This window comes from Camelus bactrianus, chromosome 1 (genome assembly GCF_048773025.1).
Source record: "Camelus bactrianus isolate YW-2024 breed Bactrian camel chromosome 1, ASM4877302v1, whole genome shotgun sequence".
NCBI lineage: Eukaryota > Metazoa > Chordata > Mammalia > Artiodactyla > Camelidae > Camelus > Camelus bactrianus.
Window position 1 is genome coordinate 59,720,869 of NC_133539.1, and position 24,022 is coordinate 59,744,890.

Genomic DNA, 24,022 nt, shown 5'->3' on the forward strand with positions numbered 1-24,022 from the left:
GGCTTCTCCAGCCCTCTGTTTCTGTCTCTTGAAGAGCTAGACTCAGCGTTTAATTTCTAAGGACCTCTCCAATTATGAGACTTTTAGAACAATGGTTACAGTATGTATGGTGGACAAAGTCTTTGCAGTCTGGAGAAGAACCAAATTATGTTCTCAGGTCACGCCCCTTGTGAGCACAGTGAACTCTGGCCAAACCATTCCATCTGTGTGAGTGAGCGTCAGCTTCCTCTTGTGTGAGATGGACCTGGAGATCTCCACCCTGCCTGCCTCTCTAGGTTATTGTAGGGGTGGGATGAGATGGAGTGTGCAAAAACTTTCTAAACCATAATTCATCATATAAGTGTTTACTGCTGCTGTAGACATTGATGCACAGGGAGAACACTTTTAAAGGCATGCATACCTGGGTGCATGGTACCATTGCTTAAATGTGCTCTGGGGGTCAAAAAGGAGATGCAAAGCAGAGACAGATCTGAAAGTTGGATTAGTTAGTAAGGTTTGGAATCAGTGAGCTTCAACCTAGCAGCCTCTTGTGGACCAGCGAGCCTACACTGATGGTGGTTCTCTCACAGGTGACAGCAGAACTAGATGCCTGGAACGAGGACTTGCTTCGGCAGATGAATGACTTTAACACGGAGGATCTGACCCTGGCGGAGCAACGGCTGCAGCGCCACACGGAGCGGAAGCTGGCCATGAATAACATGACCTTTGAGGTCATCCAGCAGGGCCAGGATCTGCATCAGTACATCATGGAGGTTCAGGCCTCAGGTAGGCAACCTGTCCCAGGCTCATTCTTCCAATGGGGAGATGATGAAAACAAGAATACGACCCTGGCTCCAAAGAGCACTTCTGTTCCACTCATTTATTCTGTTCTCACAGGTACTGGAACAGAGGGTTTTGCCTCCATTTTAAAGAAAAACTGAAGCCTGGGAGCTAAAATTACTTGTCCAAGGTTGCCTGGTTAGGCTGTGGTAAAGATAGGAATAGGACCAGGATCTCCTGGTACTGTGGGATGTGGGGGAAAAACCAATGATGGAAATCAGCACAGATTCAAAAACATGGTGGTTGAAGAAACAAAGCCCAAGTGGGCTCCAAAAGCAGTCAGCCATCCTTGTGAACTGTATTCAAATGTGTAGATGTCGCTATTCCACCCTGCCCTGCCCCACCGCCCACACACACACACACATTTTCCTGCCTTGTCCTCCACCCTCAGGGCTAGCTCCTCATCTCCAGTTCATGCTTCTGAGTCTTCATTTTTCTTATCACTGGTCTGTGCGTGCATGTAAGAAAAGTGCTGATAAAATTTATGGCAAGGTCATATAATTTTATAACTTCTCAAAAAACACTGGCTGAGCTACCCAGACTTGACTTCTTTTCCTGCTCAGGATTTATTCACTATTTATCTAACAGAAGCCCTTACTGTTACACCTGCCACTTTCCAAAACAGCCTTTGATGTTAGAACTGGAGAGAGCCATAGCGGTCCACTTGTCCAGCTAGTCCAGAAAAAAGAAGTTGCCGGTCTGGGCACACACCAGTAGAGTTCTAGAAGTCAGATCTCCACATCCCCACCCACCCTGGGTCCTCCAGGAGGAGGCAGACAGGGGCTCAGGCCATCAACTCGTTAAAACATGATTGGTCCATGTCCCTGTAGATCATGAAGGACATTTAGAATCCTGAGATCGTCAGGCAGACCTTAGCAATCAAACTTGACTTTAGGGTACTATGTTTCTTTTAATGACCTGAGAGAATATATACCAGCATTCAGAGGAACTTCACTTCTCACCAGAGGAGAGACCATCTAGTAAATTCTATTTACTTTGGTCAGCATTATCTTTCCTTGAATTTTTATTTATGTTGTGAACAGACTGCAGCTGCCTGTGAGACCCAGGCCTGTTTACTGGGTATAGACCAGGCTCCACACAGCTCCTGGAAGGACCCTCCATTTACATCATAGTCTGTCTGGGGACTGTTTTCAAAACGACAATGCCCAGATATTCTGATTGAACACCTCTCAGTAGGACTTGGGTATCAGCAAAAGCTCCGCAGGTGATGCCCCCATGCAGCTAGGGCTGAGAACCACTGTTTTTCATTGCGATGGTTAAATCACAGCAGCTGATATCTATGAAATGCCCTCGGGCAGTGACTTCCAACCGCAGTGCCCAGATCAGCAACATCAGCATTACCTAAGAACTTGTTAGAAATGCAAGTTCAAGGGCCCATCCCTAGAACCTGCCACATCAGGATCTCCTGGGGGTGAGGCCCAAAAATCTGTAGTTCAGTAAGCCCTCCAGGTGATTCTGATGCACCTCCAATCTACCGACCCTGATCTAGGACCTACTCAAAGTGTGGGCCCTGGACCAGCAATGCCAGCATCACTTGAGAGCTGATTAGAAAGGCAGAATCCCAGACTTAGTGAGTCTGAATCTGCATTTTAACAAAATCTCCAGGTAAATCTTGTGCATGTTAAAGTTTGAGAAGTAGTGTTCTTGGCCATGGCTTGTACCTTTTCAAGGCCTTATTGGGGAAGGGAGAAACTGTGACTGAGAACCTTGTCTGGACTCAGGGTTTTACCCTACAGCTTGTCCTCATGATGCTCACGTTAGCTGGCTATCCAGCTAAGACTGGAAACCATGAGAGTGCAGACATGGTACCCAAAAAAGATGCTGTGCAGAGAAACCCTGCAGGGATGCTGATCCCTCATCCTTTCACATACTGATGTGTCTGGCAGGTGGAGAACCTCATCTGCCTGAAAACCTGCGGCACTTAGGACCAGGATGCCGGCAAGACCTTCGGCAAGCACATCTCTGTTTAAGTGCCAAGTACCCTTGGTAACAGAGCTGGCAGTCCTTGAAGACTGGCTGTGCTTGGCGGCCACCTTAACTGTGAGGGCTGAGTGGGTGAAAATACCCCAGGCAGATGGGCTGCTCACCCCCACAATATCCTGTTCTAGGAATGAGCTTTGTTAAAAGAGCCTTGATTGGCCTCTTCAGCCCTCTCTGCTAGGACTGGCTGTTCCCCTGCTCCTGCCTCAGCCAGCTGCTCAGGCTGACATAGCCCAGGAAGCCTCAAGGGACATGATTCCAGGGCCTCAGGGAAGCTCATTCTGCTGCCATATACCTTGGGCATCTATCTCATCTCTGGCTTGGAGGAAGGGACAGGGCAGTCACACCAGAGCTGGGGTTAGGGATTGGGGTTGGAGGTGGACCTAGAACGGGCCTTGCCCAGGACTTGAATGGCCAAGGAATACAGGACTTCAGAGACACAGGACTGAGGGAACAAATGTGCTGGGCATTTACTTTGTATGTCTAATGAACTATATTTGAACTAAAGGTAAAGTAACTGTTGTCTCAGAAAAAGGACAATTAACACAATCAAAAAGTTGGTTGGTATTTAGCCCTCCAAGCCAAATTAATTAAGGGCTCACGCTTTGATTTTTACAAACGTAGATGGAAGTAGGGAATTTCCTTATCTTTATTTTCAGGTATGAAGTTTTAGCATTCAGCCAGGTTCTCCTAAATCCATCTAATGTGCCAACAACCCTCACCAAAAGCAAAAGCCTTCACTTAAATCAACATCAGCCTTAGGAATAGTTGGCAAAATAGGAACAATTTCTTCACTTGCTCGTTGTTTAGTGTTACCTATTTGGGCCTCAAGTTGGGAAGTGGTAGGGTTTGCTGGAAAGAGTCAAATTGGGGAAAACATGCTGGCTGAATCCAAGGTCCAGTTGCATCACCAACAAGCAGACTGACTTTGGAAGTCCCTGTTCTTTCTCTTTAGACCTTAGTTTCTTCTGTCTAGTGTGGCCGATGGGCCTCCATTCCCCACGTCCCCTCCAATTCTCACCTTCCGTGATGCAGCCTCATTGCCCCCATTGGTTATGCCCCAGATCTTCTCCCTGCTGTGACTTGACCATATGACTGTTACACGTGACCTCAGGAAGAAGACAGAATCTGCGTTTCCTGTAGATATGTCACTTTTGTTGTTTCATCAAAGCATCAAGTTCTCTCTCTAAACAAGGTTTTTAAGTGAAAACTCTTTGGAGTCTGTGCCAATGATGTTTAAATTTTACTGTGCCTGGGGAGAACCCTGCCCCAGCATTTAAATAAATTCTTAAATTAGGTTGTGAGGCTCACTCTTCTCCTTAAACGTAGAGGTTAAGAGTACTGGTAGGAGAGCGAGAGACTTCCTGGGTTGGCATCATGGCCACACGTCTCACTACCTGGGTGTCCTTGAGCATGTTACCTCATGTCTCCAAGCCTCACCTTCCTCTGGAAAACAGCCATCATAGGAATTCTAACCATATGGAGTCATTGTGAGGGTGCAGTGGGGTAAAACCTGCGTGTGGTGAGAGTTCAGTAAAGCTTGTTACCTGCTGCACATTATCCTCGTGTTCTAGCTCATGCTGAGTTCTGCTGGGGTTATTTGTGTTCCCGTAGTTTCTCCAGCAGCGTGAGGGCAGGGTCCCTCCTTCCTTCTCTTTACATTCCCGGCATCCAGCAGAGTGGTTACGTCTTGATATTGATGTTTGCTGAATTAATCAAGGAGGAACATCAGTCCAGGGGGTACAGATATAGGGAAAAATAATGGGCCATAAATAATTGTACTGTGTCATAAAAGGAAAGAAAAGGCCCATATTTTTCCAAAGTGGAAGCTTCTCGGGAGTGAAGGAATATGGATCTGAGGGGAAGGTAAGAGGCGCTGATTAAAAATAAAAAAAACAAGACAAAAAACAAAGGTTCTCAGCCTGGCTGCATATTTGGAATCACCTGGAGAGCTTCTTAAACATACCAGTATCTGGGCCCCACCCCTCAGGGGTTCTTACTTAATTGGTCTGGAGTGGGCCCAGATTTTTTAAACTTCCCAAATGATTCTGATGTACCAGGGTTGAGGATACTGATCTAAAAACCTGATTAAAGGACTTTGTCATTTCTGAACTGGGTGTTATATTGAGGGAGTGACACAGAAAGAGGAGTGGGAAGCGGAGGAGAAAAGAGAAAAGAAGATGTTCTCTGTCTGAAGCAGACAGATTTTTGAAGAACACACAAACTGTTCAAAGACACGTTATAAGTACAAGCAGCAGAGGCAGGAGTACCTCACTGCTACCCTAGACCACAGCCACCTCTGTCCTTGAGGAAATTAAAGTGGTACCCTTGACCTGGCAGCAAAGGAAAGCAAAGTAACATTTTATTATTAACTGTGGACTTGAGCCCTAAGTAATGGCATTGCCGGGCATTCTGATACCAGAGTGTAGCATAAAGAATAACTCTGTCCCTGCATCGCTGACCATTGTACCCCCTACCCAGTGGGTTCCAGTCTTGGTTGCATGTTGGAATCACCCTGGGAGCTTTAAGACTTCCTGATGCCTGGATCCTACCCACAGAGATTCTGATGTTATTGGTCTGGGGTATGGCTAAGACATGGCAACTTTTTAAAGTTCTCTGGATGAATCTAATTTGAGCCAAGGTTGAGAGCACTGGTCTAACAGCATCCAAATCAGCATAACTTCTAATGATACACTTTGAGCAAGTTCATAAACACCTGATGGTAAGATTTTATATTTCCATTTTATATAAGCCATTCAACAGTCCCATCAGTAATCAACAAAGGATGTGTTATAATTTCCCCCAGGGAAAGGAAAAAGTGGGGACATGGATGTTTTACTAACTAGGCACTGTATATACCTTATCTCTTAGTCCTCACAACACTCATGAGGAGTCACTGTTGGGATTCCCATCTTACTCAGTCTCAGAGGGGATTCGGAGCCCAGAGACCCCCATTAACAGGCTGCAGAGCATGGACTCACACCCACATCTGTCCCTAAAGCTCTCAGGTGACCTGAGCTTTTCCTTAAAGAGACCCATGTGTTCACTAAACAGGTATTTTTAGGGGTGAGTCAAGCACTGTGTTAGGTCCTAAAGATGCAGAGATGCATAAAATACACCTGGCCCTGGCCCCAGGGAACCTGCATTCCTGTGAGAACATGGACTAGTTAGTAAGGAACCAACCTCAGTGGGGCTGTTCTGACACAGGACTGTGTATAGGACTTGTGGGGGCACATCAGAAAGAAACCTCAGTGCAGCTTTTTTAGAGAGATTGATGAACTATTTCATTATGAATCTATTTCACTCCTTGATGGTAAGAACACATCTTGCATCTCTGGAGACCCTGTAAGGAAGACAGTTAGGCCTCTGATTAGATTGAGGGCAGTAATGTCAACATAAGAAAACACTATTTGCTATTGATTGATGGCACTTACCAGGTGATGGGTATTAGCTGGGACTCATGCCAATGTGTTTGGGGGCACCAGAAGAGAGAGGTGAGTTTCTATTCTTCTTGGTGTGGCTGGAGTCACTCTTCATGTTTCTCCCACTCCATCCACAACATGATGAGTGGTGAAGGAGAGTTGTAGGCATCATCTTCATCCATTTTATTTCCTGTGTTCATCTCACATAAAAAATATCTATATATCAAGCAAGATAGCTGAAAATGAAGGGCTCAAGTCTCAGGGCTGGCAGGCAGCCCGCTCTGGATGATGTTCTAAGCAGGTGGCTGGCCCCTTTGATGAGTACCAGGCTTAGAGAGCCCATTTGCATGTCATGTGGCAGAGGTGAGCCCATGAGCTTCTCCTAGAAAGACACTTTGCCCAAGCCCATCATACCAAACACCAGAGATGCATGCAGAATGAAAATGAGCTGGGAAAAATCCACATTGTGGCAGGAAGCAGGGAAGAGCCTCTACTTCTGCAGGTGGATCTTAAATTACATTTTTAAAAAGTAAACATGGAGGTCTAGTGTCATTCCACGAAACCTAGCAATACAGAGGTAGAAATTTTTGTATTTTTTCTTATTTTTTTATTTCAGTCAAGGAGATGCTCTACCTCATCTCCTTGTTAATTAAAAACAGTAACTGGAGGAAGCTGACTGCCAAAAGAACAAGCCATTCTTTCCTGTGTCTTACAGATATTTCAGGAGCTGATCTTGGAATTATGAAACTGACAGAAAAAAATAAATGTGAAAAGATACTGAAATTATTACCATGTAACACCAGAAAAAAAATTTTACACTCTCCCATATTGTCCTTATGTAAAACACTATTTTTGCCTTGAGAAGTGAATTTCCCTTATCATGTACAGACTTTCCTTATTCGCCCCCACTGTATCAGGCAGGTGTGGTGGTGGGGGGTGATAAATTTCTGATGTTGTGAGTCACAGGGAGGAGGAAGTGTCCCAAAGGGGACTGATTTTTTATGTGGCCATACGTTGAGATTGTTGGTCTCCTCTGAGAGTGATCCCCATGGAAGTACACTACCCTTTGGTGCCCTTTGGAAGTATTTATCTTCTGGGCTTTTGAGTCTGAGCCCCATTGTTGGTTGAGACTCTATTCATCCGTATCCATAACTGCATTGGGCCATAGATTCCAGGATGTGGACCCAGGGAAAGGATCTGGACAGAACTAAGAATCAGCAGACCCAGGTGGAGTCAGGGATCAGAAGGAGGCAAGCAATCCAGAGTGAGGATTTTCCCGAAGCCAAGGCTGAAACAGAAATAGCTGGACAATAAGAATCAAGAAACAGTACGGGTTACAACTTGCATGAAGTTGGAGATAAATAGGAACCAAGAGGGCATGAATGTCAGAAGGCAAAAAGTTGAAAGTTTGGGTCAGAAAGCGGGCCAGCCCTGGAACTAAGGAGCAAAGCGTGTTTATTGTGATCTGTGACAGACGCCTCAGATGCATCATCTCATTTAATCCTCCCAACCAGCTCCTGAAGTAGGTAGCCTTTGAGGTAGAGAGAGACTTAAAGTCCTCTTGTACATATAAGGAAAGCGAAGTTGCTGGGGATTTAGGTAACTTGCCCAAGATCATGATTCTGACTCAGGGCCGGCTCCCCACTTTCCGTGTGGTCTATCACAGCTAAGTAAGGGATCACATTCAAGTCACTAGAGGACAGGCTAGAGGACCTAGATAACTACGCAGCACCTTCACTCTGTCTCAGAGTTTGTTAACAACCCTTCCTGAAGCAGAAATCTGTTGGAGGAAGGCTACTACAGGTGTGCTGGTGATAATGTGCGAATCGGAGCACTGGCTTGGAGCAGAGAGCGAATGTGTTTGCTGGGAGAGGTACACACAGGAAAAATAAGACAAGGAGGTGGGGAGGGGGTGAGCAAGGAATGGAGCCACAGCTTCTGCCTGGTGGGTATTGATTCGAGGCTCCCATCACAGGTCAGATGGTTGGCAGTTTATTAATCACACTGGCAGCCCTTGTCAGCGACTGGCTGGGCTTACTATGCTTTGAATCAGTAGAAGGATAAGCAAACTCTCCAGGTGAGGGCACAATTTCGTGTGATGGTTTTTCCAAATGGATAAGCACTCAGTACCCCTGTGACACTGCTGGGGTGTGGTTATCAGGTGTGTTTGCCTGTGTCTGAGAAACAATATAGAGAGCTAGCATGTATTTCTTAGAGTTGCTCTTTTAGGGGACCTAAACAGTTGGCTAATAAAATCACCACTGCCCAACTATTCTCTTGAGAGTTTACTTAACATCTAATGGTAAATTGCATCTGACCAGCTAAAAGAGAGGTGCCTTGGGCAGAAGTTCCTGAGACAGGGTCTTTTGGACTTTGTATTTCCCAATATGATGAAGAGGCTTGGTTGTGAATATTCTGGTATTGGCAGTCCCCTTGTGGGGACTGCCGTGTGCCGCCTTGTCTGGGGATGGACTCCAGAAAACCACCTCTTTGACCCCAGTTGATAATTAGGTAAGCAATCATCTGTTGAAGAGTTATTCCCTGGCAAAAGATGAGTTAATCCAAAAGAGATGGCATGGTTTGAGCATCCCAAACAAAGGCTTGTTATGGTGATTTGTCCGATTTCACAGAGGGATATGCAGAGGTTGAGAGCGTGCTGTCAGTGGCTATTTCTGGATTCCAGCTTTCATATGCATATTGGAAGAAATATAGTCTTTACTACCGGGTTTTTAATTGTTTACATTTTGTTTAAATCAGGAATTGAGTTAATCTGTGAAAAAGACATTGATCTGGCGGCCCAGGTGCAAGAGCTATTGGAGTTTCTCCACGAGAAGCAGCATGAATTGGAGCTTAACGCGGAGCAGACCCACAAGCGGCTGGAGCAGTGCCTTCAGCTACGGCACCTCCAGGCCGAAGTCAAACAGGTGAGCCTGGCCATCTAGCCCTCTGCCTTCAGCCTGGGCTTCCCAGCAGCTGAGTCTGACCTGAGCCTGTTCCTGGTACGGGGTAAGGCATACAGAGCCACAGGTATACCCGGAACTTAGGAAATAGGTAAGGTAAGGTGTGGTTGCATTTGTTTCTGAAAACTAGGCTGCTATCTATTGGCTCCGACAAACAGATCTAATGGTACAACGGCTCAGACTACACATGCATCATTTCTCTGCCTTATAACAATCTAAGGAGAGCATTCCAGTACTTTTCCAAGTTGTTCTTAGCCACTGAGTCCATTCTCTTCCTTTCTATCCTCAATCCTGCGCAGAGTTCATGGGAAATACAAAGCCCTTATCAATAAGCGTATGCAGGCTTTAGAGCCAGGCTGATTAATGTGGGGCACCTGTGTGCCTAGTACCGCACTTGAGATATAGACAGTATGTGGTAGCCATCGTTCAGTTCCCATCATTCTTTCAATGTGTGTATAGTTCTCATAAGAAAATGTTCTAGACTCATTAAAGCCACTTTTAAAAAGAGAAGAGTTCTTACCTGTATGAGACATGATACTATTTTACTAAAGAATATACCCTTACGGTTCCTAGGACTCTTTAGGAACATACATACAATGACCAATGGCACATTTTAAAAATACTACATATTTATATTTTGAACAGACTAAGTGGGAATCATTAGCATAATGAATGGGGATTTCCTATTTAGACAAAGTGGGATTGAAGAAATACAAATGTAATCATAATTCCATTTACTGAGTACCTGCCTTTTGTACCTATCTCTTAATCAGTCCTCACAACCATTCTCTGAAGCAGATATTACTGTCCTTACAGAGGAGGTCTCTGAAGCTTAGAGAAGTCACCAGACAAAGGTCACACTGAACTCAACATCACCCTCCATGGGTCCAGGACGGCTTCCTGGCAGGGCAGACTCCACAGCACTTCAGTGTTTACTCCTTCCGCTCCACACTTTCCCAAGCAACCCCATCCACCTGCTTCCTCTAAGCAGAGCCCCACCCAAAGTATCCTAAGCAGAGATACATCTTCCTCTTTTAAATGTTTTTTTCCTTATGTACAGTGACTGCTAGAGTTTTTACATTTGTCTATTAATTTAGCACAAGAAAAAAAGACATCATATTTTATTTATTTATTGCTCAGGCCCTTTTATTCAGGGTATTCCTTGCTGATGCTTCTCTTTTAGTTATTCTATATTATTTATTATAATATGCAAAATGATCTTCCCTACCCTCCTTCTTCTCCAATCAGTGCTCAGCCAGGGCCCGCCCTCTCTGTGCTGATGATCCGTCTTGAGCTCAGGTGAAATCACTGAGCCCCGGGCAAAGCCAGACCACTGCTGCTTTTCTGTTTAATTGCCCTGGGGTCACACCTGAGTCCCTGGAGAGACCTGTTATTCATGGGGACATGGGAGGAATCCTAGCTAGCCCAGTGCAGTGATGAGTATACAAATTCTGAACCTCTTGGCAGTAATGATAGTCTTTATTTTCATAGGAGAAGTACTTTCTTACGTGGGATCTCACTTAAGGAGAACAGGCCCATGGGGGACTGTGATATACATTTACTTTACAAATGAGGAAACTGAGGACCAGAGGATTAGTGCTCCCAGGGCCTCTTGACTAGTTAGCTCAAAGTTGAGCCCAGGCCTCATGAATCCAAGGTCCTACAGTTTGCCTCTGCTGGGCCCCTCTCCCACCCTGGAGTCCCGGGAGAAATAGAAAGAAGCCCTCCAGCAGAGTGCAGTCTGCTGCAGCACCGTGGCAGAGGGCCGGCGCCTGCCTGGTGAGTCAGTGGCTCCAGCAGGCCATGGGAGTTCTCCTCCATTCTCCTTTTTCACAGTCATCTGAATAAAATATCCAGATAACAGGGAAATTATTCCTAATTGACTTTGAAATGAAATATATGCCATTGCTTTTGTTCCTGGTGTTTTATTTTATTTATTTTTCGCTACAGCACTAATAATAGGGCCAGCTTCCTAATTATGTTTTTCTTGACTGAGATGAAAATGGAAATGAAATGAATTTTCATCCTCCAAGTATACATTTTGCACAGGATGGGGAGCTGGGACGATGAAAGGTAGTTTGTCAAGTGGGGAAGTGGATCATCCGTCCATGGATAACCCAGGCTTGACTAATATCTGTATACATTCCCATTAAGTGTTTCATGAACTGGAGGACAAAAAAAAAGTATTCGTCTGTGGGAGTGAGAACATTCCTTCTTCTCTCCATCATGGCAGGAATGATGCAAAGGGAGTTGTAGTTCAAATTGGGACTGGATGGCTCGGGTCAGCCTTTAGGAAACCCGTGAAGGCCTTTGCAAAGGACGGCGGCCCCTGGAGGCGCCGAGGTACTGCCTGCACGGTTAAGCCACCATGCCTCATTGGACAGACTTGTTTTCCTTGTCGACATGGGCTCTTTCTTTTGGGAGTCGTCTGATGCAGTTTCAGAGAAGGTGTTTGTGTTTGATGGACGTTGGTGGAGTGGGAAATATTGATTTGGAAGCTGTTGACACTTGGAAACAGGGAGTTAATTTAGATGTCAGTATTGATCAGTGGGGCTAAATTTAGACACTAGCTCCAGAGTTTCTCTTTTGAAGTTACTCTCAAAAAAAAAAAGGGAAGAAAGAAAGAATGAAAAGACCTTATTGAAATGCCATCAGTGGGGACAGGAAGGGAGAGGACAGCAATGTGTCATCATACAGCTCTGTCATTAGAGCTCATCACTTAAAGGTTTAGATTTGGCCTTCATACCCGTAAGTGTAGTTACGCCACTTCAGTTATATAAACTGAAGCTTTGAGGAATGATGATGTCACAGAAATTGGACTGAAAATTATTTTTAAGCATTTAGAGCAAATGAAACTGATTAATGCAAGTGGTTTTCTTTCTGAAGGGATTATACAGGACTTTGTATCTAAAATAAATGGCCTAACCCCTCCAGAGAAACACTGAGCCTTGAAGGGAAGCTGCTCTCCTGATTCCAGCTCATGGTATAGGGCCCTGGACCACCCAGGTGCTCCCTTTCTTCTAGAAAAATAGCTTAGACCATTCTCCAGACCCCACAGAATGCTCTGATTGCTTTCCAGGAAAATTGCTACTCTGGTAAGGATGACCTCACATTTATTAGATAATTCAGGAAGGTTTGAAAAACCTATTTAATGGGCATAAAACTAACTGAATTTCCATATGTATTCCTACAGAGCAATGCATTTAGCAGAAAATAGGCCGAAATGGATTTATAAGATGTTGGAGCTCTAAGCTATGGAGAAAGAAATCATGCTTATTTGTCTACTAAAGACATTGCCTTAAATTACCCCCATGGACCAAATACTGGCCAAAATTTGCATGTGATCAAGATGGGAATTTAAAACAAAGAAGAACATATTACCTTCTCATGTTCCTCTAGAGAATATGGTGTTTTGTTCTGTTCACTGTGCATAAAAGTTAGAAAGGAGCTGGAGTAGATCCAAAAGAGAGGCAGCCAAAGGGACAAGTACTATCCATTTGTTAACAAGACACACAGTCACAGCCTGTAAAACCATGAAGGATGAACATGTATAATCTCATAAACCGTGAATTTTTCAAACTAAGAAGCACTAGAAATGTGGCAGGCTCCCAGTTACTGTCTGAGGGGCTGATGGTTTTCCTGTGGCTGGAGTTTCAGAAACGACTGTGCCTTGTGATAAGTCATCTGCAGTAGCAGGAGTTAGAATCAGTGTCCCTCATAGCCTTATTGTCAGCATTACCTAGAGAACACAGCCTATGTGAGCAGCTGCCCTACCCTGCGAAGTCACAGGATCCAGCTTGCCCAGCTTCGATGGCATCATCATTGTGGACATTCACGTCCAGTTAATCACATCCATTCTTCTCCTAACACGGGATCATCTGAGCTTCCTTGGCCTGAGGATGCAATATATCTCCATCACTCAGTTCCCCCTCTCAGCTCTGACCAAGCTGAATTTGTAGCCTAGCTCCTAAGTCCCCAAGCAGCAAGGGTCTTCCAGACCCTCATTTCTACAGAGCCAAGTTTCTCTGTTATCCTGTGGTCACAGGACAGTCTCTGAATTTTGAAAGAAGTAAGGAATGTTAGGGCTCAACGTGACCTTCAAAGACCATGTAACCTATAGGTAAACTGGTGTCTAAGGTGGATGACCAACATAAAATGTTCGTTCTAAGGGTCACGTTTTGTGGTTTGCAAAATACTTTTATGTTAGTTATTTCATTTCATCTATACCCTGTGACTTACCATATGACAGATGAGAAAACTGAGCCTCAGAGAGATTAAATGACATTTCCAAAGTCACACAGCTCAAGATCAGTAGGACCAACATTTTCTCATTCTTGTTACAAAATTTCTTCTGCTGCCTTTCACTCACTTGGATGCTCACAGAAGAATAAATCACCAATTTTATGAACCAGGAAGATAAAGGATTACAGTAATAGAGTATTTTTTAGTAAAAAGAAAACTTATTGTTATTATGCAAAGCATAATTATTTAAAGAATGCTCAAGTAATCTTTTTTCTTATTTAATCTTTTTTAATTGAAGTGTAGTTAATTTACAATGTTGTGTTAATTTCTGGTATACAGCATAGTGATTCAGTTATGTTTTTATATATATAGATACAGGTATAGATATAAATACAGATTTCTTTTCATATTCTTTTTCCTTATAGGCCATTACAAGGTACTGAATATAGTTCCCTGTGCTATACAGTAGGACCTTGTTTATCTATTTTATATATAGTAGTTAGTATCTACAAATCTCAAACTCCCCATTTATCCCTTCCAACCCCCTTTCCTCCCTGGTAAACGTAAGTTTGTTTTCTATGTCTGTGAGTCTATTTCTGTTTTGTAAAAGCAGTAATAGAAAATTATACCAACAAGAGTTGTCATTGATCAGAGTACAAAGAAGGATGATAACAAAACAGCTAAAGTGTCTACATCACATCAGAATAAACCAATAAGGCTCTACAAATACTAGAATAAAAATCAATATTCTTAAACTTTCTCTTCTCATTGTGAGAGGTATAAGTGAAGAATCATAGCATTACCTACCTAGCTTTGCCTCAAAACTAAAACTCACCAGCACCACCGTCATCAGTCAGGCTTTGCATTTCACAGTATGTTGCATCAACCCTGGTACAGAAGGGAAGGCACTGTTACCCTACCTTTGCAAATGAAAAAGTTGCGGTTCAGAGGGGTTAAGTGTTTTTACCAGGTTGTAACAAAGCCACGTGTTCTGCCTTTCGATTTTGTGCTCTTTCTACACTGCCTCAGTTCAGCTTCTAGGACTGAGTCCAGGACTTCAACATGGGAGATTTGATTTTGGGAAGATGAAAATGCATGGGACTTTAATCATCAGCATCTGTCCCACCCCTGAAGCCAAGCCATTGATTAAATAAACTACCATACGTTTTTATCTTTCTAAAATCAAATCTCCCATGCTGAAGGCCTGGAATGCCTTTATAAACAGCATCTAGGAAATAAAAATGAACAAGAATATCAAGGTTATGGTATGATTTAATGAAAGATGGAGAGACTGAAACCTATAATATTTCTAAATGAACAACCTGTTAGATGGGGATCCCACAACCATAGCTCTAACTGATGTTTTCAGTTGGCTGAGACCAGAAAGGAAATATTCCAGCAAGACTCAGGAGGCCCAGAGGGAGTCAAATTGCCCCTCAAGCATTGATTTGTGATGCACATTGAGAAAATGTTTCTTTGACACCTTTAAATGAATCTTGAACCAAGCAAAATGCAGTGAATCATGGCAGAAGGACTTCCATAGTTCAAAACTATAAATTGTAAGCTCCATTTTCCAAAGATGAGAAGCGTTTAGGCATGCAATTCGTGTGTGCATGTCCCCAAACTTCCAGCCAGCTTTCAGAAATCAGTAGCAGCTCTAGTCAGCCAGCCACAGAACACCAGTGGCATCAGAGATTTCACACATACACTCTGAGCAGTTATTTCCTGCAACTAATTGCTTTACAGATTGGCATCTTATCCACAATCTGCCAGGCGGCCCATGAATTAACATCTCAATCCAAATAGCCCTGCTTCAGTGGGATTTATGTCCCGATGTTATCCGTGCACAATAGGGCATCAGTCATTTTCTGCCCAAGGAGGGAATTTGAGAAATACCTGTGAGGTTTATGAAATAGGAGACCAGGCTTAGTATTTTTCTAACTGTTTAAATGAAGAAGTTGAGAGAAGGAAAAAAATCTGAAACTATTTGAAACAGATTGTGGTGTCTTCTGCTTTGCCTTGAAGTAACAGATGGATGGTATTTACTGATCTCAAAATTTCAGAAGAATTTTTATTTCCTCTCCAAGCAAACTCTCAGATGCCTTAATAAAGCAAATATTTGGCAATTTTCTGATGATCAGACACAAGGTAGATTTTCAAGGTTTAATACTTCTGGTTGGATTATTTGCACTTGACTCTATTAGCTGGATAATTGCCACGTCTCCATTTCAGCCGAGACTGTCTAGACAGTGTCAGCTGTTTCTCCTTCTATTCTAATATTCCCTAGCTGAGTTTTCTTTCCCCTAGTACTAATTAAGGTCACCTAGAAATTTTACTCAGCCTAGCCATAGCCTCTAAATAATTTAAGTCAATTAGAACATACTCCCTCTTTCTAATGGTCCAGTGTGTAGACAATTCATACTATTTTGCTTGTTTTCCTTCTTCTCCCTTTGCGTTATTTAACCAATCAAAGCTCAAACCTGCCTACTCTTGACTATTTTGCAAGATGTAGGAGATTGGACCCACTGCTCAGTGTATTTTCCATAGGTAGTCGTTCACTCTTTTAAAAACATTACTACATACCTGTCGCACATGAGGTACTATGCTAGGAACTGGGTCAGATTAAAATATGACTAATATATCACTCTAGTCTTCTGGGAGTTTATGTTCTAAGGAGGTGGGAGGGAGGGAGAGAATGGTCAAAACAGAAGTCAAAATAACAGAATAAGGCAGGCTGTGGTGAGTGCCACAGAGGTGGTACATACAAAATGGTCTGGTTTTAGTGGATGATGAAGAGATTGTTTCTAATGGGAGTGGTTAGGTATGGGAGATTTCAAAAAGTTGTTGATATTTGACATGGGCCTTAAAAAAAAGAAAACGATACCAACAGATGGAATTTATTCATTTATACCTTACTATGTCCCAGAAGGAACTTCAGAAACATACATACAATGCAATCAGATAAAGTAATGTTTAAACTAAGTGGGTGAGGAAATGGACTGAGGAGTTATAAAGGTTGAAAAGAAAACATGATGCTGGGAATGAGGTTGGTACTTAAAATAAGTCTCTTGTGGCACAGGATGCAGGCATAATTAGGGAGATTTTAATTATCTAGACCCGTCCTGTCCTCTCTTCAACTGTGGGTAGAAGATAATGAGCTCTCTGGCTGAAGGATCCATCACAGAAGGTAGCAGCTCTGTGGAAGCTCCATTCACCTATGTTCTTGTCCTGACACCTGTGTTCTAGGTCCTGGGATGGATCCGCAATGGGGAGTCAATGCTCAACGCCAGCCTGGTGAACGCCAGCTCTTTGTCTGAAGCAGAGCAACTGCAGCGGGAGCATGAGCAGTTCCAACTGGCCATCGAGGTAACACCCAAATCCGGCTATACTGGCCTCCCTTCCCCTTTCTGCTCTGCACCTTAGGCAGGATGATTCCTCAAGATGTGGGCACTTCTTTATCTATTGAAGTCATCACTCTTTCTAGTGAAATGGGCCAGGTAGCCTCCCTGTCACCCAAGAATTGATGGAGAAGTAAATGCAGTGGTTCAGCACCCCAAGGAAGCCTGGTATTAGAAGACAAGTATTCACACTACTAATGTGGATCTTTCTTATTTATTTGTAACTTTAACCTTCAAGGCTTGCAGTGCATTGAGTTTTTATATGTTAACGGACTACTCACCATGTGAGAAATGGGAAACTAAAAGTTCAGAAGTCACTTCTACTTGAAGATCACTCAGAATTGAGGATAAACCACTGCAGAAGTTACTAGCAAATTAGGATTCCATTTTTAAACATTTAGTTTACATGTAATATTTAGGTTCTACTGTCAGATTCTGCCTTTTAACAAGAGCAGCGCGCATGGGAGCAGACGGCTCTAGGTAGTATGCATCACTGAACTCAGTTATTCAGTTGTGCTAATGAAAGTCATATTTAAGGATTAAACTGAAACCAGAAATTCACCAACCAAGACTTGTTTTAAAGGCTATTTTAAAATAAAACTCCACTTAATGATAGTCTGATATAAACTTTGTCTTGCTTTAAATAATACCTTTAATTATCCTTCCTGCTAGAATATTTCCTTCCCAAAGAGACTTGAGCTGATTGCTTTAGAGTGACATGGGGAAAAGAGTAGGAAATGGGACATGGGCACTATGTTAAAAATAAAATAAGTTCAGCACCAATGGGAAAAGAGATAAATTACTTGTTCATTACTTGTGGTTTAGTATGAAACTCAGCCTACTTCTGAGTGTGTAAGAAATGCAAAAGTATTGTTTTCTACCAGAAAAAATACAACAATGATTAAAGATTTAACTGTGTATACCAGTAAGTATATCTTTAATACAGTAATCCAACAGATTTCTAGCCATTTTAAACTAGTATTGATTGATTTCTACTAATCTTCCAAGAACTATCTCGTATGTGAAAACATTTAAACATTGTCACGAATGACATATTTCTATAAGATGCCTGATATATTCTTAGGAACCATTGCTAGAATTAGAGTCCTGTCTGAGATTTGAGATTTAAAAATAAACTATATACCACACACGCAGCATGGGCAAATCATTTTCTAAGGAAGAACTAACAGGAGGAGAGAAGTTTTATCATCGTCAGCTGTCTCTGCTGCATTTTATTGGCATGCCCAAATATGAGAGCGTTAAGATCTATTCCTCGTAAAGGAGAAATCAGGACTGGGGTTATACTCAAGAATCAGGCACACAGTGGCACGGCCCCATAGAGAGGCAGCACTGAAGAGAATGATGAAGGTTGGGCAGTCATACTAGAGGCAGGGCATGGAGCTGTGAGGGATGCTAGGCGGAGAGAACACAGCCCTTGGCTATACCGCCTCCTTGTTTATCTTGAATGTGAAGGTTTACCTGCTTTGTTCAGGTAATTAAATTTTCAGTCCCTTAATCAAACGTTGGGCAAGTAAAACCATGACATCCTTGAGCATCTCAATGAGCAAGTAGAAAATAGTGGGTAAATGCATTAGCAGTGCTGTTGAAATGACTGAGTTCCACGTGACTTGTATACAAGTGCAGTGTTTGTATTAATTTGCATTAGATGCTGTTGCATCCTTACAGAATGGAGGCTCACTAAGCATATACATGTCTGTTTAATTTCATGGGTGCAACTTGATCAAATATCCTTGAAATCGATGTTGAGATATAGACCCCTGTAGAATTTATGTCTGTGGGCTCAAGAGGACAGAACAGGTGGGATTTCTGGAAGATCTTGGGAGTGGAAGGTAGGCAGGGTCTGCAGCATGGCTAGAATATTGAAGAGAACAGAACCAGAATTTCAACATGTGTTCCTTCTCCAGGTGGCCTTGGCCTTCTCTCTAAATGTGTCAGTTTAGACCAGGTTCTACACTGGGGGGAAATAGGCCAGGGAGGATTTAAGCAAGTTGAAAGGACATCTAACTAGTCTGGTTTGATTTAACCCATTTTGGTGATGTTCCTGGAGGCCTTTACAGTGATCACTGATAAGGAACATAATTCGACATTTTGGGCCCTAAGAAAGAACCTTGGGCTCCAGAAGGGAAAATAAAAAGCTATGGGTAAGATGATCAGATAATTTATTGTTAAAACTGAGACACTTTTAAGAATGAAGGAGGGATTTATTAATAACTAAGCCAGAAAAATCAGCAAATGCTAGAACTGTCATGGGCAGACCAAGATGTTTGCTCACCCTTGCTTGGGTGACATCATGAGTCTGAAGGTTTTGGTTTCCCCAGAGAAGGTCAGAATGTTTATCTGAAGGAGCCTTGGTTTCAGAAAAACTTCTCCAGGGCCATTCAGAGTGGAGAGTAGTACCCAGCACTCAGAGACATGGCTTTTTCAGCAAACCCAGGTTATTACTTGTTAGTATCCGAGATGTTGTGGCTGATGTGTCTTCAAGGACTGTGAACATCATAAAGACAGGCTTGATTTTAAAATCCATTTTTATTTGAAATCCTCTTATGCATTTTAAGCATAAGCATTATGGCAGAAATAGTAGTTAAAACTGGATAATAAATTCAGTTGATTTGGTTCAGTTTTCTTCCATGTACTCCTACTAAATATGAACATCCTCAATAATCCGTGTCTCCAAGGTACAGCACTCAGTAGGATTAGATAATGGTAGAAATAAATGCAAAATAATGACTCAAGCTTAGTAAAGCAAAGATTATGTCATATGAAGAAGAGTCTACAGTTTAGGAAAGTAAAGGGAAGAAGGGGCTCCCAGGACTATTAGATAATAATGAGCTTCAGAATAAGGAAAAGGATTTATTATATAGCATGAATTGTAGGAAAACTAAAGTTACTCCTCCAGTCTCAGAGAAAAAGACATGGTAACGAGTTTAGGATGACAATTATATGCTGGTTTCATATACTGAGGAGAGGCCAGATAATTATCATAATGACTAATGTTCATTTGGCGAACCTTCCTCTTCATGAGAAATTGTAGATACCTTTCTAATTGCTAGAGGTAAAATGATGTGGTGTGAAAGAGTGGAAAGGACATAGATTTGGGAATAGGTCACACCTGGTTTTATCACCTCCTTGGTTGTACATTTTTGGGCAAGTCACTTAACCAGCCTGAACCTCAGTTTCTTAATCTGTGAAGTGGGAATAATAATATCCACCTTGTAGTAGTGTCATGAGAACTAGAAAAAAATATGCATAAGTACAGTGCTTTGCACGGAGTATACACCTGCTGGTTAAATGACAGCTGTTAAAGTGATTTTTTTTTAAACAGTCCTTGCCTTGAGAGTTTCACCATCTAAGTATAGAAAATCAGCCAACTGTTAGATGAGTGATATAGGCATTTAGAAGAGGGTCGTTTTTAGTGAGTCTCAGTCTGTCCAGAAGGGCTCTTTGAAGAAGGTTGGAACTGAGCTTTGTCTCCAAGGAAGACTGGAACACAGACAAGGAGAGACTATGGGGTGTTCCTTAAAGGCAGGGAGAATGAAGATGGCAAAGACAAGAAAGTGGTTCAATTGGTTTTGTAAGGAAGTTGTAGGTAATGATGTTATAGAAGTAATTGGGACCACAATGTGAGGGGCTTTTAATGAAATCCTCTAAAGTTTGGGCTTGATTTCATAGCAATGTGGGATCACTGAAAGCATCTAAATTGAGAGAGGGGAGTGATACTTGGAGCATAAAATTATAGTTTTAGCTATTGGAAAGGATGCTAGAAGTCACTTAATCTAAACACTTCCTGTTGCAGAGAATTAATCTGTCAGAAGTGTAAGGGATGAGTTTGGCGGGTTAGTAATAGAAAGTAAGAAGACTAGTTGGGTGACCACCACAGCAGTCTAGGTATGAAGTGAGAGCAGGACTGGGATTCGGGGTGAGGACAGCAGGCAAGGATGATGACATGATTGTAATCCTAGGTGGCAGTGAGGAGGGCACCATCAACAGAAGGCGGACTGCAGTGGGAAGACTTTTAGGGGGAAGAGGAGTTTAGTTTTATATGTGGAGCTTGAGCAGGGCTGTGGGAGAAAGGTGGAGGCTTTGGTTGGGCAGTAAAGCCACTTGCATTCATTGGTGACGTTTCCTCCTCTCTCTTGGAAGATCTTTCATTTGTACTAACAATGCATCTTTGTAAGTGACTGACATGGGGCAGACAGCTAGATCATCCAAATCAGTGCTACTGACCTGGGTGAGAGGTGTGGCAGGCAGCTCACCGTCACATCCAAAGGCAGTTAAAGATGAGGGTCAGTTGTTGGGCGAGAGATAGAGACTGGAGGGTCATTTACAAAGAGGAGATGATAGAAGCCAAGGGAATGGATGAGAACTCTGCAGTAGTGGACAGAAACCAAGAAAGGACCTTGGGGTACCTCTGCATTTAGGAGACAGTAAAAGAAATTGGTCCCAATATGTAAAACAGAAAGAAGCCAGAGACTTGTACTGGGTCATTTCTGCCTGTTAGTTTACCTTTTCTAGCTTCATCCAGAAATTAGGAACCCAGATGCTAATGTGGTCAATCAGGACTGAAGGCTGACTCAGGGGCAAAGCAAGGGAATGAGGGAGTCTAGGTTACTATAGGAGATCGTGTTAACATAGCGAATACTGAGGACAGATTCAGGAGCAGGGGAAGGGAAGCCAGGAGGTGGCTGATAGACTGGGAAGAAGGCATAGGACTGTGTAGACTGCCGACTTGGATAAGGGTGAAGGGGGAGGTAGGGGTGAAAAGAGGAAGGGTCGTACTCCCATACGGGGAGTGCTGAATGGAGTGGCCTGGAGAATGGCCCCAGTGCTGCTGCCCACGAGGGCAGAAATCATTCAGGAGTAATTTACTGGGCTGCTAGCTGCCCTTTTCCACTGCCGGCTAAGCTATACTCTCCTCCAAGTGCAAAAGCCAAATTAGCACTGGGCCATGGGGTTGAAATGATCCCAGCAGCTGAGGTGAGGATCATATTACCTCTTTAAAAAAAAAAGTCATATGGCTCATCCACATCAGTCCTTTATTTTAATAAATTTTAAGCCCATTTGGCTCTCTCCCTGCCACCCAGTTTTCCAGCCTGTTCTCTTCACCTTAATGTGAACTGAGAATGCAAACCACATTTAGCCTGAATCAAAAAATAAACTTTCTACAATATATATTATCATAAAGGCAAACTTAAATAATGTAATAATGCAGGGTTATGTGTTGAGCTGAATTATCTACTGTGCTGTTCTGCTCCCTTGGTGAGGTAACTAAGAGATGGTGTGAGATGCTACTCTTCTGCTTATTAACCTGCCAAATTTCTTCCTTCTACTGGAATCCTTTTAAAACTGATCATTCATGTTAAAATGATTGCATTATTGGCTGAGATTTGTTACATGGGGATGTTTTTTATGCTCTATGTTTATTTGCTCTGTAAAATGGGACTACAGCAGTAATCTCCTTTGAAAACGCACAACGAGTTAATTTATAATTAGATTTGCAAAGGAAATTTAACTAATGTATGAATCAATCGTGGAGCATATTTATACATAACTGCATTTCACTAGCACAGCAACTGAAATGTCTTTAAAACGCAGAGTGATGCAAGTAGGAGAGAAGGAGTGGGGGCAGAAATTAAGGACCTGAGCAATTAGTTAATGAAAATGCATGATATACTTTTTCTAAATATGCTTTTAAAACAATGATATATTGAATCATCATGACAGCATGTTTGAATCAGTCATTTAAAGCTTTTTAACTTTTCTGCATCTTTCCACTCACGCCTCACTCCACCCCCTCCCATACCACGCCTGGGTCATTCCCACGGACCTCTCTCTCCTCCCCTTGTGCCCAGTCCCTCTTTCATGCCACTTCCTTGCAGAAGACACACCAGAGCGCCCTGCAGGTGCAGCAGAAAGCTGAGGCACTGCTCCAGGCTGGCCACTACGATGCCGACGCCATCCGGGAATGCGCTGAGAAGGTGGCCCTCCACTGGCAGCAGCTCATGCTGAAGATGGAAGACCGGCTAAAACTGGTCAATGCCTCAGTGGCCTTTTACAAAACTTCTGAACAGGTGAGAGAGAGGGTTGTGGACTGTGTGGGGCTGAGACTGATGGAGGGCTATTTTCTGCCTCACACTGCAAATCTGCTGAATCTTCCTGGCAAGAAGCCAGTCCTCTGAGCCTTTGAGAGTAGAAGAATGATTTGTGGAGACACTGCAGTTTGCTTCCTTATAATCCTTTCCATTAGAGGAGTGGACCTTGTGATTTGTTTCTTATAAATTTCTCAAATTCATCATATTTAGGCATTGAAGTGGAAACTGGGTAGGTTTACACCGAATGCTAAATTTGAGTGGTGTACCAGTTAGCTGTTGCCACAATGGTGGTGTGTAACAAATCACCCCCCCCAAAACCAGTGGTATAAAACAATGAGAATTTATTTTTTGCTTAAGTATTTGGAGTTCAGCTGATCTTGGCTGAGTTTGGTAGAGCTAGGCTCCAAGCTGTAGACTGGGTCTAGATCTGTTTCCATGTCTGTTATCCTTCTTGATCAGCAGCTACTAAAGGCACATTTATAGTGAAAGGCAGGAGTGCAAGCATCCAAAATCTGCTGTGCAAGCACATTTCAAGTCTGCTTGTGTCACACGCTCTAGCCTCCTTTTGACGACAACTCACATGGCCAAGCCAGTATCAGTGAAACAGGGCAGCCTATGACTCCTATGAAGGTTGAGAGAGGAGAATGACAATTTGCTGAACATAATCTAATCTACCACAGTCAGGCGGTATGTACTGCTTGAAAAACACACAGCTCTTTTGCTCATGGGGTTCCCAGTTTGATGGAGGAAACAGCTCTCTGTCATTGGAGAACTATGAGCCTAAATGGTAGGATGGTGCAGCTGGGGGAGAAAAGGCAAAAGATACATACAGCAGGGCCATAAATATGCAACCCCATTACTAGTATTTCTGTACAGCAGTATGCACAAGGGCTAAGAGGATTTTTAAATGATTTGGGTGCTGTTAGGGAATTATCTTTATGAGATAGAGGTTTAAGATAGGAGTAATTTTATTCAGCATAAAATACTTTCCTCATTCAAATCAGTCCTTGATAGAAATTGATCAGAGAAACATTCTCCTCTGGGTGACTTACAGGGACCATGGGAAAGTC

The 24,022-nt window shown here is 42.9% G+C and overlaps 1 protein-coding gene across 15 annotated transcripts in view; it reads left to right on the plus strand.

Annotated features, from left to right (window-relative positions):
- KALRN (kalirin RhoGEF kinase) overlaps positions 1-24,022 on the plus strand; it is a 616,794-nt gene that overhangs the window by 341,510 nt on the left and 251,262 nt on the right. For 10 of the 15 annotated variants that reach the window (XM_074364800.1, XM_074364805.1, XM_074364821.1 and 7 more), the window contains exons 14-17: positions 570-765; positions 9,000-9,166; positions 16,691-16,810; positions 22,713-22,931. In XM_074364800.1, the coding sequence (XP_074220901.1) occupies positions 570-765; positions 9,000-9,166; positions 16,691-16,810; positions 22,713-22,931 (702 nt within the window). The remainder of the gene's footprint in view (positions 1-569; positions 766-8,999; positions 9,167-16,690; positions 16,811-22,712; positions 22,932-24,022) is intronic. The other 5 variants (XM_074364803.1, XM_074364806.1, XM_074364792.1 and 2 more) reach the window with 1 other exon arrangement.